The sequence below is a fragment of the Gossypium raimondii genome, chromosome 10 (assembly GCF_025698545.1).
Source record: "Gossypium raimondii isolate GPD5lz chromosome 10, ASM2569854v1, whole genome shotgun sequence".
NCBI lineage: Eukaryota > Viridiplantae > Streptophyta > Magnoliopsida > Malvales > Malvaceae > Gossypium > Gossypium raimondii.
Genome location: NC_068574.1, coordinates 55175892 through 55189923, shown reverse-complemented (window position 1 = coordinate 55189923; position 14032 = coordinate 55175892). Strand labels below are relative to the sequence as shown.

At 30.0% G+C, this 14032-nt stretch overlaps 2 protein-coding genes and 1 long non-coding RNA gene across 3 annotated transcripts; 1 reads left to right on the top strand and 2 right to left on the bottom strand.

Moving 5' to 3' along the window:
* Positions 1–430: 430 nt before the first annotated feature.
* Positions 431–1608, bottom strand: LOC105778673 (probable pectinesterase/pectinesterase inhibitor 58). Its single transcript, XM_012602422.2, has 2 exons — positions 1344–1608; positions 431–1263 (listed from the first exon to the last, which is right to left on the bottom strand). Exons 1-2 carry the CDS (start codon positions 1606–1608, stop codon positions 563–565), a joined length of 966 nt encoding a protein of 321 aa, XP_012457876.1. The 3' UTR covers positions 431–562.
* Positions 1609–4294: 2686 nt separating this feature from the next.
* On the bottom strand, positions 4295–5520 carry LOC105778672 (probable pectinesterase/pectinesterase inhibitor 58). The gene is made up of 2 exons (XM_012602421.2): positions 5208–5520; positions 4295–5127 (listed from the first exon to the last, which is right to left on the bottom strand). Exons 1-2 carry the CDS (start codon positions 5470–5472, stop codon positions 4427–4429), a joined length of 966 nt encoding a protein of 321 aa, XP_012457875.1. The 5' UTR covers positions 5473–5520; the 3' UTR covers positions 4295–4426.
* Positions 5521–12113: 6593 nt separating this feature from the next.
* Positions 12114–13781, top strand: LOC128033663 (uncharacterized). The gene is made up of 3 exons (XR_008189647.1): positions 12114–12198; positions 12669–12749; positions 13556–13781. It is a non-coding gene; the product is annotated as an uncharacterized LOC128033663 (long non-coding RNA).
* The last annotated feature ends 251 nt before the right edge of the window (positions 13782–14032 follow it).

Genomic DNA, 14032 nt, shown 5'->3' with positions numbered 1-14032 from the left:
ATTTACATAAAATGAAATATTGTTGTGAATTGAGTTTTACCTTGATTGACATCAGTATTCTTGCTAATAAAGAAGGACATGGGTTCAAGTGTTTTAAAGTGCATTGTCCTCTTATTTGTAAGTTGGGGTGTACATTTATAATAAAAAATTACAATTATAGAAAGTATATAGTCTTGAAAATTAATATTTATGTTAAATGATAATTACTTATTATTAAAATTAAATATATTTTAAAATATTTTTAAAATGTATTCATATTAATTAATAAAATATATTAAAATGTATTGTTTTAATTAATGAAATACATAACAAAATTATTTTTTAAGACCATATTAAACTTTATATCTATCTCTTATAATTTCATTTTTTATAATTGGGGAATAATAAAACAATTTCATATTTTACCTTCCATGATAATTATGACTTCCCTTTTGTCTCGAATAAGAGTTGAATATATTATTATTATAAAAATAGGATAAAGTTGTTCAGATTAATCAATAATCAACAACATTATTTCAAATAATGATAATAAAAGAAGACTAATGGCGATGGTTTTGAAAGTTTAAACTCCAGGGGTCATATCAGGATCAAAGGGAACGCCAGTTTGTGCCAGCCATTCGTCGGATTTTAAAAAGACACGAGGAGTCCATTTCATGGCTTCATCCATATCGATTTTCTTGATAGCTTTCCATGTGACTCTGCCCTCGGTGTTGGCACCTGGTCCCCTATTTTGGAACTCGGCAAAATAACCAGTGTCCAATCCTACGGTGCCTTCCATGGGGGAGTAACCCTCTGGTGTAATGATGTCATCGATTTGACATTGCATTATGACAGTTGTCGCAAACTGTTTCCAGGGACGACCAAGGTACGTCTTGTTCTTGTCCTTCACCGGGAGGTAGTCAGGGGCGCCCGAGATGGTACAATTTTGAAGCACAATAGCTGTGTTAGTTTCTTCTTCTTTCTTTCCGTGTGCTGTAACCATGTTGTGTTGGTTCTCACCTGGCTTCCTCACGACGATCTGACAGTTTTGGAACACACTCGCCGCATTCCCGAAAATGAAGTCCACCGTCCCGCTGATGAGACAATCCCTATAAAATTGTTTGTCTCTATGAGCGTAAAGGGTGTCTTGGTACCCAGTGAAATGACAATTAAACATGACGACCTTATCACAGGATGCCCTAAAAGCCACTGCTTGATGACCTTCGGGTCCTGCTGAGTTATCGAACCCAACGCACTTGGCCATGAAACCAGCCCCATCCACACCTACAATATTTCACAAACATACATACTAGTTAGTCACCTCACCTGACCACCAAAACTTATATGTATATAATACTACTTACCAACAGTTGCAGTGTCGAATGTTTTAACATTATCCTTACAACAATTAACGCAGTTGGTGATGATGGTCTCAGTGGGGCCATCACCAAGGAACATAACATTAGTCATCTCCTTGGTCACGAGGATTTTTTCCTTATAAGTACCAGCCTTAATGTGAATAACAAATCGATCGCAACTATTCAACGGGACTTCAGCTAAGGCCTCTGTGATGCAATCATATTTCCCACTACCATCCTTAGCGACCACAACGTTAGGCGTCGAATCCATTGATTTTTCCCGAAGTAGTTTCCTCTTGAGCTTGAATATTGAGCTTGAATAATACTTGAATATTGAGCTTGAATAATATGTCATTGAAATGTCCTATTTATACTACCAAAGTAACCTCTTCTTAACAAATTAATGACTATTTTAGTTAATTATTTGCAAGGGGCGGAGGGTTTATAGATTTTACTAGAGTTAATAAAATAAAATACAAGATTTAAATTATGGAAACAAAATACAAATTTAAAATACATATGAAATGTAGAATTTTATGTATTTAACACAAATGTCAAATTTGTAATGAATGTTAATTATTATATAATAATTCTCATTAGTTACATTTCTCTATCCTCATTTGTTCCAAATAATATATTGTCTTCAAACATTAATAATTAAGAAAGAGTTGAACTTTATGTATTGTCCTGATAGTTAGGGTGTTTATTCTCCTAGATGTGTTCTCGATTCGCACTAGTCGCGTTGCTATTAAGATTTTACTCTCCTCTTATAATTTCACCAAAAAATAATTAAAAAATATCTATACACTATTATTAATAATAAAATAAAATAAACATTAAACTTTATCTGAATATGCAATCCCATCCATATTTTGTTAATGGTAATTCTTTTATACACCATGCATCTAAAAATTACAATGGGCTTTACATAGTAATTACTTTTAATATATTATTCATGAGTAATTATCTTATTTGTAAATTTATTAAAATTTTAATAAAATATAAATATATTTTCATATATTTAATTATTAAATATAGTTAAGTTGTGTGTCCTTTATTTATTTATTTATTTATTTTGTTATTAATTTCTAAGTTTGTAGAAATTTAATTATATGAATTTTATATAATGTCATAATTTTTAAAAAAAGGTTCACAATATAAAATCCCATATAAACCCATGTGATGGCCTGGGCTTGAATTGCGCTAATTGCGTTGGTTGTTCGGGCTTTGCCTTATTATTGTAATTCACCAAAATATATATATATATAATCCCATATATTTGAATTGATTATATAAATTCACTTAAATTATGGATATTATTGTAACATTTATATGTTTGCATAATAAAACTACATTAAAAATATTAATATTATTATCAAATTTAAATTTATTATCATATTTTTGAAATTATTTATGTATCCTTTTATATTTTAAAATTGTATATATTATTTTGTCAACAATATTTTTTTGTTTTTAGATATATTTTAAAAATATTTATGTATTTTATATATTTCTTTGAATTTTTAGAATTAGGATCAAATCGAGAAATTTGTAACTTTTGAGAGTTGATTTTTTAAATTATGACTAAATCAATATAATATGTAAAAGTTGAGGGTTAAATGTGTTATTATACCAATTTTTAACTACAGTTTGTGATTTTAACAGAGTAACCAAAATAATAGAACTATGTAACTTAAGTGCTTAAATTGTAAATTTTTATTTTGGATGCCTAAAGTAAAAAGTTAATAATTGAATGACTATCTTTATAATTTACCCAAACTTTTTATATATAAAATGAAGAAATATAAATTAATTATCGTATAGAAAACACAATCACCCATTACCATAAAGAATCCAATTACCTACTTTCATTTCATCTAATATTTATTGATTTTTTTAATAAGACATGATAGAGATTTGTTTGTGGCCTAAAACACTTTAAATTTACATAGAAACGAAATAGTGTTACTGATATCCTAATTCAATCCAATTTAATTTAACTTTTTAGTATATAATTGAGAAATTTAATAAAAAATCAAAGATAAAGTTGTTTTTATTTGTCTAGAATTACATTTTAATCACTTATATTTGAAATATTAAGTTTTAATCATTTACGTTATCGTTTTGTTACGAAGTGTCACTCTGCTGTTAAATTACGTTATCTCCCTAACAACAGTCCTACGTGGCAGTCCAAATGAGTTTTAAATGCCAATTTGGATGTCAAATTACTGGGATGAAAATAATTTTTTAATTAAATAAATTTAATTTGAACTGCCACGTAAGACTGTCTTAGTAGAGCTTAATGGCAGAGTGACTACTTCTTAACAAAACAATAACGTAAGTGACTTAAACGTAACAATGTAATATGAAGTAAACAAAAGTGACTATTTTTATAATTTACCAAAAATCAAATGAATATCTCTTATAGATAGATTTTGATGATGGTATAGTATGAAATCTTGGCTAGAAATAAACATCATTTAAACCTAAAATGAAGAATAACATTAAAAGAAAATATAAATTATAGAGTACAAGTACCACATGGAAATAGGTGTAGTACAGTATAGAAAGTATATACTTTTGAAAATAATATTTATATTAAATATTACGTTAAATACTATATTATGAATTAAAATAATAAAAGTATTGAAATTATATCTATATTAAATAGTTTATTATAAATTAAAATAATATTTCTGTTAAATGATAATTAAAAATTATTAAAATTAAATATATTTTAAAATATTTTAAAATGTATTCATATTAATTAATAAAATATATTAAGATGTATTATTTTAATTAATGAAATACATAACAAAATTAATTTTCTTTTCTGTTTAAGAGCATATTAAACTTTATATCTATCCCTTATAATTTCATTTTTTTATAATTGGGAGTATAATAAAACAATTTCAGATTTTTCCTTCCATGATAATTATGACTTCCCTTTTGCCTTCAATAAGAGTTGAATATATTATTATTATTATTACAAAAATAGGAAAAGGTTGTTCGGATTAATTAATAATCGACAACATTATTTCAAATAATAATGATAATAAAAGAAGATTAATGGCGATGGTTTTGGAGGTTTAAACTCCAGGGGTCATATCAGGATCAAAGGGAACGCCAGTTTGTGCCAGCCATTCGTCAGATTTCAAAAAGACACGAGGAGTCCATTTCATGGCTTCATCCATATCGATTTTCTTGATAGCTTTCCATGTGACCCTGCCCTCGGTGTTGGCACCTGGTCCCCTATTTTGGAACTCGGCAAAATAACCAGTGTCCAATCCTACGGTGCCTTCCATGGGGGAGTAACCCTCTGGTGTAATGATGTCATCAATTTGACATTGCATTATGACAGTTGTAGCAAACTGTTTCCAGGGACGACCAAGGTACGTCTTGTTCTTGTCCTTCACCGGGAGGTAGTCAGGGGCGCCCGAGATGGTACAATTTTGAAGCACAATGGCTGTGTTAGTTTCTTGTTCTTTCTTCCCGTGTGCTGTAACCATGTTGTGTTGGTTCTCACCTGGCTTCCTCACGACGATCTGACAGTTTTGGAACACACTCGCCGCATTCCCGAAGATGAAGTCCACTGTCCCGCTGATGAGACAGTCCCTATAAAATTGTTTTTCTTTGTGAGCGTAAAGGGTGTCTTGGTACCCAGTGAAATGACAATTAAACATGACGACCTTATCACAGGATGCCCTAAAAGCCACTGCTTGATGACCTTCGGGTCCTGCTGAGTTATCGAACCCAACGCCCTTGGCCATGAAACCAGCCCCATCCACACCTACAATATTTCACAAACATACATACTAGTTAGTCACCTCACCTCACCACCAAAACTTATATGTATATAATACTACTTACCAACAGTTGCAGTGTTGAATGTTTTAACATTATCCTTACAGCAGTTAACGCAGTTGGTGATGATGGTCTCAGTTGGGCCATCACCAAGGAACATAACATTAGTCATCTCCTTGGTCACGAGGATTTTTTCCTTATAAGTACCAGCCTTAATGTGAATAACAAATCGATCGCAACTATTCAACGGGACTTCAGTTAAGGCCTCTGTGATGCAATCATATTTCCCACTACCATCCTTAGCGACCACAACGTTAGGTGTCGAATCCATTGATTTTTCCCGAAGTAGTTTCCTCTTGAGCTTGAATATTGAGCTTGAATAATACTTGAATATTGAGCTTGAATAAATGTCATTGAAATGTCCTATTTATACTACCAAAGTAACCTCTTCTTAACAAATTAATGACTATTTTTAGTTAATTATATGCAAGGCACGGAGAGTTTATAGATTTTAGATCAACCAATAAAAAGAATTAATAATACAAGGTAATTATTAAAATTTTAAATATTTTATTTTAACATTTATAGATTTTACTAGGATTAATAAAATAAAATACAATAGTTTTTGTTTTAGAAACTACTAATCCCTAATAAATAAGCAGAAAATTAAATTACATAAACGATTACTAATATTTAAGGCTCAACAGCAACTTATTTTATCAATACAAATTTTATTAAAATTTTGCAGCCACAAATTGTGATGTTGCAATTAATAAGGATAAAATTAAATTACACAAAATGAAAATATATATTAATGTGATTTAAATTATGGACAGATATAATTTTGTGGTTTGAAAGGCAAATGTTACGTGTAAGTTTAACATTTGCTTATAGAGAGAAAGAATATTAATGGTAATTGAGCAATATTCTTTTTTTGTAGAAAATAAAATCAGTACATAACTAAATTTCCAGGAGGACTAATGTCCAAGCCCCGCTTCATCCATCCAAATGTTTATGTGGCCTCCTTCGGTAGACTTAGGCTTCTTTTGGTTTGGCTTTTAATGCCAGTGAGGTGCAGTTGGGGGGAAAATGTGGTGCCAACCTCACTGGTATGCTGTTTGGTTCAGCAGGCCAATCCAGTGAGAAGGCATCCCCACCACGCTGGTCAGCTGAAAATCAGCTAGAGATTTCAGCAGCAATGGAGATTTCAGCTGTTGGCATTTTTAACAGACAAAAATACCCTTACTCTTCTGCCTCTAATATTTTACCCTCTTTCCATAGGCTATGCAGCAAAATATTACAAGTATTAGGGACACAACCATTTCCCATCATCTCATTTACAATAGCATTTGCTTCAGATAACTTCTCTTTACGACAGTAGCCGTGCAGTAAAGTGCTAAACTCATTCGGCAAGCAACCTTTCTCAGGCATTTTATCAAACAACTCTCGGGCACGCATTTAGAGACTAGCAAATACTAACAATATTCAGAAGCACAATAATAAAATGTATTTATCACCCAATGCTAGGGTAGGATCGCATTCACTCACTGCAGCTTTTTCTTCTATCTTCTCTTTTCTACATCCAAAACATTTTGCAACAAAAATTAGCATATATATACTTCAATAGGAAAGGTCAAAGGAACTGCATGGCGTTTCTGCATCAAAAATAAGTGGGGTACTTGGCAAAAATAGGTTAGGACTGCAAACGTGAAAACAAACAAGAATGATGTTTAATAACAAAAGCTACTTCACATGCATTGCTCTCTGCTAAAACAGCTAGCAATGCTTGAATGTAAAGCTGCAATAAGATGGTTAGGTTTTGGATGGGTTAATAGAAATTCATGAAGAACTGACACTAGTTAATTGAGAGAGCAGTAGGGATTACTTAGTGAAGATACCGCAAATAGCTTAAGCATAACAACACCTATTTCAGTAAATCAATTTTGGAAAAAGTTGTTGGGGTTATTAGATATCTTTGTTCAGCCAAATGACTTAATTAGTGGTGAGTAATGATAATAAAGTAGGTTGTAAACTTTTAAATTTGTAAAATCTAATAAATAATTTAACTATAAAAAATTAAAAATAATTATCATTTTATCTAATAAATAATTTAAATTGATTATATAATTCATTAAAATATTAAAAGATATATTTTAATATTTTATTAAATGAATTTATAAATTCACATATTTTAATAATTTTAAAAAAGTAAAATAATTTTAAAAATTTGTATTATATATCAATTCTAATCTGATGTCCTTAATAGTCATTTTTTATTCTCACCTCACCGCTACAGCTGCGTTTGAATCCTAACACACACTCCACCATTGTTTCTAATCTCACTGCTACAGTATCCAATCTCACCGCTACAGTAACTAATCTCACCGCCACCGCTATTTTTAACCTCACCAGAGGTAAACCATCGCCCATCCAAACTAACCCTTAGGGTGAGTTTGGATGGGTAGTGCGTTTACTTGCGTTTAGTGTAAAAACAGCGGTGGCGGTGATATTAGATACTGTAGCGATACTGTAGCGTGAGACAAAAAGTAAGCTAAACGCACCGCACCCAATCGCCCATCCAAACTCACCCTTAGTATATGTGACGGTAGGTCTATGAGAACAATTAACTGGTTCATTTTATCTTTTGTTGTTTTGGCTATGCAACCAGTAATTTTAGTATTATTCCTTAAGACATATTTAAATTTAACTTGTTAACCTTTATTTCACCGCTCATGGATCATTCTGACTTCCACAATATTACTGATCACTGCGAAACCATTCCTAATAATATCAATTAACAAAGTGTTATTGTAACAATTTGTTTTTCAATAGTGTGAAAAATAATGGTTTCAGGATCACAATGTCGACGAGTGAATCCGTAGATATTATTATTTAATATGTATGAGTCAAATTTAGTGATTTGATGGTCAATTAGGGTATAAAGACTAGATCGTAAAAACAATAAAAGCTTATCGCTATTTATTTTTATTGATTAAAAGGCTTTAATAACATTATTTTAAGGACTTGCATGCAATTAAACCTTAATTTATTTAAATGGACGGTTGGTGCATATGTTTTAACTTTGTTTTAGTAATTATTAAATAAATCAAAAATAATAAAATATGTTAAACTAAAAGAAAACTAAAGCATCATCATTTTTACATCCACCGCTGATTCTTCAACAAAAAATAACCAATAAGCCATTTTTGAACATCCAAGGTTCAGTCAAGCTTAGTAACCTTGCATGGTAAGTTTTTCTAAGTCTGTTTTTAATAAATTTTATGTTTTTGATATCGTTGTACCTTAATTTAGTTAACCCGAGTGTTAAATTGTAAAAAATTTTAAATGTTACCATTGATGGATTTTGAAGATTTGGGTGCTGTTTTGTTAGTTTGTAATATTGGAGATGAAATAGGGATTAAGTTGTAAAGTGAAAATTGTTAGTTTTGAATTTAGGGACTAAAATGTAATAAATTTGAAGTTACTATGAAATTTGTAATTTTTTTTATTAGAGGGGTGTAGAATAATGTATTTGAACTCTGGTTGTGAAACGGGACTCAAAAGTGAAAGATATGTTTGTTTCAGTTTTAGGGACTAAATTGAAGAAAATGTAAAATTTTAGAAAATTTTTAAAATGAGATTTATGGGTCATAAGGTATTTGAGTATTATAAGGTATTTGGAATTGATAATGTGAACTTAATTATATATAGATCAAAGATTGAATCAAGTCGAGGATAATCGAGAAAAAAGGAAAATTGCAAAATAGTCCCTACGTTTCAACTCGCTAACTGCTTGTATTAGGTAAGTTCATATGGTGTATGTATGTTTTAAATGTTATTCACTTGTATCATAGATTTTTATATGTTTAATGTATCTTGAATTATTTGTGAATGGTATAAAAGGTGAACTTAAATTAAATTGTAAAGTTTTGCATATGTGATAATTATACCCTATATGGAATTGAGATGATACATGCTTCAGTTCATGGAAATGCTATGGCAACATGAATGTTCTGAATCCTATATATATGTTTAATGTATCTTGAATTATTTGTGTTGGTATTTTTGCAGAACTCGACAATCGAATCATCTTAGAACTCACACTATCCAGCTTCAATCTCGGTAGACTTCTGATCATTCTCAATTTGATTTTTGTGGTATGAATATAGGGTTGTTTAGTTAGTGTAGTTGTTTTGAATTTTAATGATCTTGAACCTTCTAATGGTGTTGCCTTTAAATGAACATATGAAATGGTTTATATTAAGTACTTATACGATATATATATATATATATATATATATATATATAAGTTTGAAATGATCATGTACATATGATGTTGTGATGAAAGAATGGTTAAGCAAAATGGTGATAGTGATTGATGATAAATGTTTGAATAGAAGGTATTACTTGATATGATTTTAAAAAGGTGGTTATTAGATGGTTGGCCTTATTTTGGTTAGTTACAAAGTTGATTGTGTTTTACAATAAAGATTATTGTGATAGTTGATTGGTATAACATGCCCAAATGAATGTTGATTGAATTGGGTGCCATATGTGGAATATTGGTATAAAAATTGAATGTGATTAAAAAAAAATGTAGTTGATTGTACTGATTGGTAACGCTTGGATTGAATTTTATGCAGGGTTAATTGTGTTTAGGTTACCTATTATACGGTGACTTGATTTGAGCATGAAATGTGTCTTTAAACAAGTGATTTTTGACTATCTTAGAAAAAGTATCAATACCTAAGACCAAGGTATCAGTACTTTTCCAAATGAAAGTTTTCAAAACGGACAGAATGTCAATTTAGTATTTGTACTTATAAAAGTATTGATAATTGTTTTATTAAGATCGATACTTCTTCAAGGTATTGATAAAACAATTTTGATTCAAATTTAGGAGAAGAATTTTGTTTGTATTCGTGTTTTAGGGAGAAAATGTAATAGTTTTAAGGTATGTTTTCACTTTTTGTTATAATAATTTGTATATTAAATATATGTTTATATTTTACATTATTGTTAACTTTTATATTTAACATTTATGATTATATTTTTGTTTTGTCAAGATTACATTTGTGTTTAATTAGTTGTAGGGATAGATTACGATAATTTTAATGTATGTCTTTTTAATTTGTAACAATAATTTCTATATTATAATTTTTTACTTATAATATTTATATTTAATTTTAAGATTATATTTTAGTTGGTAAAAATTTGTTTGTATTTGAGTTTTGGGGAGAAGAAAAGGTTGGGTTGTGTTGGAGTTTTTGTTTTAATTTTTTTATGTTTGTAATTTATATTTTACTAGATTAGATATGTTTATATTTATATTTTTTAATGAAGATACTTAAATTTTTGTTGAAAAAATATGGGTTATTTTTTGTTTAGTTTGTGATTAAAATTTTTATTATGAATGTTTCATTTAAATAGATCAAAAATAAAATTATTAACAAAAATGAGTTGTGGTAAATATTATCATCTGAAGCTTTTATGTTTTAAGATGATATGTTTATTCAATTTTGCTTGTGCAAATATGAAAATGGGTTATTTGATTAGAGCAACCAATCACACAGTCATGATGATTAATGTGTTGGTAAAAAAATTTGTTACATGTTATTCACGGGTATATTTATAAAGTTATACGTCATTATTTTTTTAATTGGCATAATTAACTAATACGTTGATTTATTATGGACATGGTGAGTACCACATCTTGAAGGTGCTTGTCCATAGTCGAAGCTACTGGCCAAACGAATGTATTTTGTCATATTTGGATGCTTCGGGATTTGGAACAGTAGCATTGATTAGGATATTTAAGCTGAGAGCTAACTTAATATCCGCCTTGGTTGAGCGGTGACATCTGGAGACTCATACATTTCATTTGCCAAGTGGGAAGTGCACTATCATCTTATAAGATGTCGCATTGCAACTCAAGCTCCCAATTGACGGTGATGCAATCACAGGTTCAAGTAAAGTGTTTGAACTTGCGTTTGTTATCAGTTGTTTGGACGATCGTCGGGTGATGGTGGTGCTAAGTTTACCAGTTTGAAATTTTCCTAGTTAAAGCAAAATTTTGAAACATTATCGAGGTGTCACAGAATGGGAGAAGATGTTCACTGTTTGGGCATATATACTGCAGCTGATAAAGGGTTACTAATGCCGGACACAAATAATAATAAAGTCCACCTAATATACTTGCCTCTATTGGCTGATTTGCAAATTGATCGTTGGTACATTTAGGGTTCAACGCTATTAGCAACATTGTACCGTGAGGTTTTTCGGGATACAAAGTACGATACACAAGATATAGGCGAGTGTCTGATATTAATGTAGTCCTAGGTGTTATACAGGATGTCATTTCTAATATCAGTGAGTCACCAACAACATGTGTTCCCACTTGCAAATAAGTAAAAAAAAAATTAAAACTTCAATCAAGAATTACTTTTTTATGAAAATGTTATCTAACAATTTTGTTTTCTTTTTAGATGGTTTACTTCGTTTGGGGATTGAGAAATTTGAAACCCTCATTATCTACAGAAGTTTGAAACCCTCATTATCTACAGATAGTGTAATAACCCGATTTTGACTCAAATCGGAACAGTGGTTTCGGGACCACACATCCTAGTCTAAAAATATTTTAATATTTTTTCTGTGTTTATTATGTGTGAATTTATATGTGTGAAAGTTTCGTGAATTAATTTTATTGTTTGAGTGCTTAATTTGAGAATAGGGCTTAATCGCGTAAAATAAAAATTTAGTGGTTATTTTTAGAAGGGCCAAATAGTGGTTGTTCTTTTAATATGAAGGTTTCATGTTGCAATTTTGCAATTTTGCAATTGAATTAATGAATGGACGGCACTATGTATATACTATATAGTTTTTATAATAATTATAAAGGTTATAATAATAAATAATATATTATAAAGTTATTATAATAAAAACAAACATAAGTTAAAAAGCCATTATCATTTTCTTTTGTTTCTATCAACCGAATGTAAAAGAAAAGAAAAAGAAAAGAACAAGCTAAGGGTTCGGCCATTTTTTGAGTTTGATTAAGGTATGTAACTAGCTCGGTTTTTGATAATTTTTACGTTTTTGAGATCGTTGCTTTGTGTTTTAGCTAGCCCATGCTTGAATTTTTGAATTGATTGTGTATTTTGTGATATGCCATTGAAGGGAGCTTGTTGTTTTTGTTGTTAGATGATGGAAAATAAATATATGTTGTTAGATTTTTCATGTTTTAATTAGTAATTTTTGATAAAAATGTGTATTATGGACTAAATTAAGAAACGTGTAAGTTGAGGGACTAAAATGTGAAATAAATAACATGCAAGGACTTATATGAGCTTAGTGTATATTCGGCTAAGCTATTGTGAAAGTGTGTTTATTTTGTATTTTTGTGAAATAGGGACTAATTTGTGAAAAATGTGAAATGGTAGGGGCAAAAATGTAATTTACCCATTTATGTGCTTTTGGATTTAATTGAATGAATATGTGGTTAAATTAGTTAAATTTGAACTTATTTAGATCAAGAACAGAAGAAAACGGAATTAGATCGGGGGAAGTTGAAAGTAGTCGAGTAGTCGACTGTGTCCGTCGAAATCCAAGGTAAGTCGATAAGCACTTAAATGTTGTTAAATTCAAGAATATATATATATAATAAGTGATAAATTAAATTATTTTATTTGTTATATGCTTTGGTCGAATGTGATATTTGAAATAGGGATTTTGTTTTGAGTTTGATTCGATCGATAATCAATGTCTGAAAGCCCCGTACGAACCCTAGGAATAGATAGGATACTTATGTCATGACATAGGATTCTGATATGTGTTTTTGTGTAAGACCACGTCTGAGACTTCGGCATCGATATCTGATTATGTGTAAGATCCTGTCTGGGACAGTGGCATCGATATGTGATTACATGTAAGACCACGTCTGGGACGATGGCATTGTACGAGCTTTTTGATTATCCGTGTATCCTTTTTAATTCTGAACAGTTCAACGGGCAATGTGAATTGAAGACCGAATGTGAAATCGAAATAATAGGGTTCAGGTATGTATTTATATCATGCTATGAAATTAAGGTAAGTTGTATATTGAATTGACGATTCAAAGTTAATTAATATGTGAATAATGTGTGAGCATATTCGTGCTTATAAGTAATTTGGCTTATAGAAGCATTTGTAATATAAGAAGATTTGGCCTATTGTTATAGTCTTAAATTATAAAGTGTTAAGTATACAAGTATTTGAGTATTTGTGCATTAAGCTTCATAAAGTTAAATGTTTACTTATATTTGATTTGGTTGGCTTAGTAAATTGGTTTGATATTAATGTTAAAATGAATAATGTCTGCTTACGACTTACTAAGCTGCAAAAGCTTACTGTGTGTATGTTTATTCTTCGTTTTATAGATTTTGGAATTCATTACGAGTTCGGGAATCGTCAGCAAGACTTATCACACTATCGACAGTTACTTTCGGTACTTTATTAAGTTGTTTTTGAGTATATGACATCTATAGCATAGTTGAAATGTTGATTTTGGGTCAATTTGTATATGAAATTAATAGCCATGCGAAAATGGCTCATCCTATTTTGATCGAGTTTGGTGTTTATGAATATGGTTTTTAATGGTCATGGAAATGGGGTTTATAATTTTGCATATTGAATTATGGTATAAGTTTGTGATATGATAATAAATGTGATATATATAGTTTGGACATGTTAAATTTGATTAAGTGATTAGTATATGTATAATAGTTATGCATTGGATGATGGATTGATTTGGTTATGAGTTGAACCAATTTGTTACATATATGTTGTCCAATTTTGATGCTTAAATGCTGCCCAATTTGTTACATATATGCTGTCAAATTTTGATGCTTAAATGC

Coding starts and splice junctions, on each gene's coding strand:
- LOC105778672 (XM_012602421.2), bottom strand. CDS start 5,472: ATGGATTCGACACCTAACGTTGTGGTCGCTAAGGATGGTAGTGGGAAA. Junction 5,128..5,207: donor ATTCAACACTGCAACTGTTG/GTAAGTAGTATT, acceptor GAAATATTGTAG/GTGTGGATGGGGCTGGTTTC.
- LOC105778673 (XM_012602422.2), bottom strand. CDS start 1,608: ATGGATTCGACGCCTAACGTTGTGGTCGCTAAGGATGGTAGTGGGAAA. Junction 1,264..1,343: donor ATTCGACACTGCAACTGTTG/GTAAGTAGTATT, acceptor GAAATATTGTAG/GTGTGGATGGGGCTGGTTTC.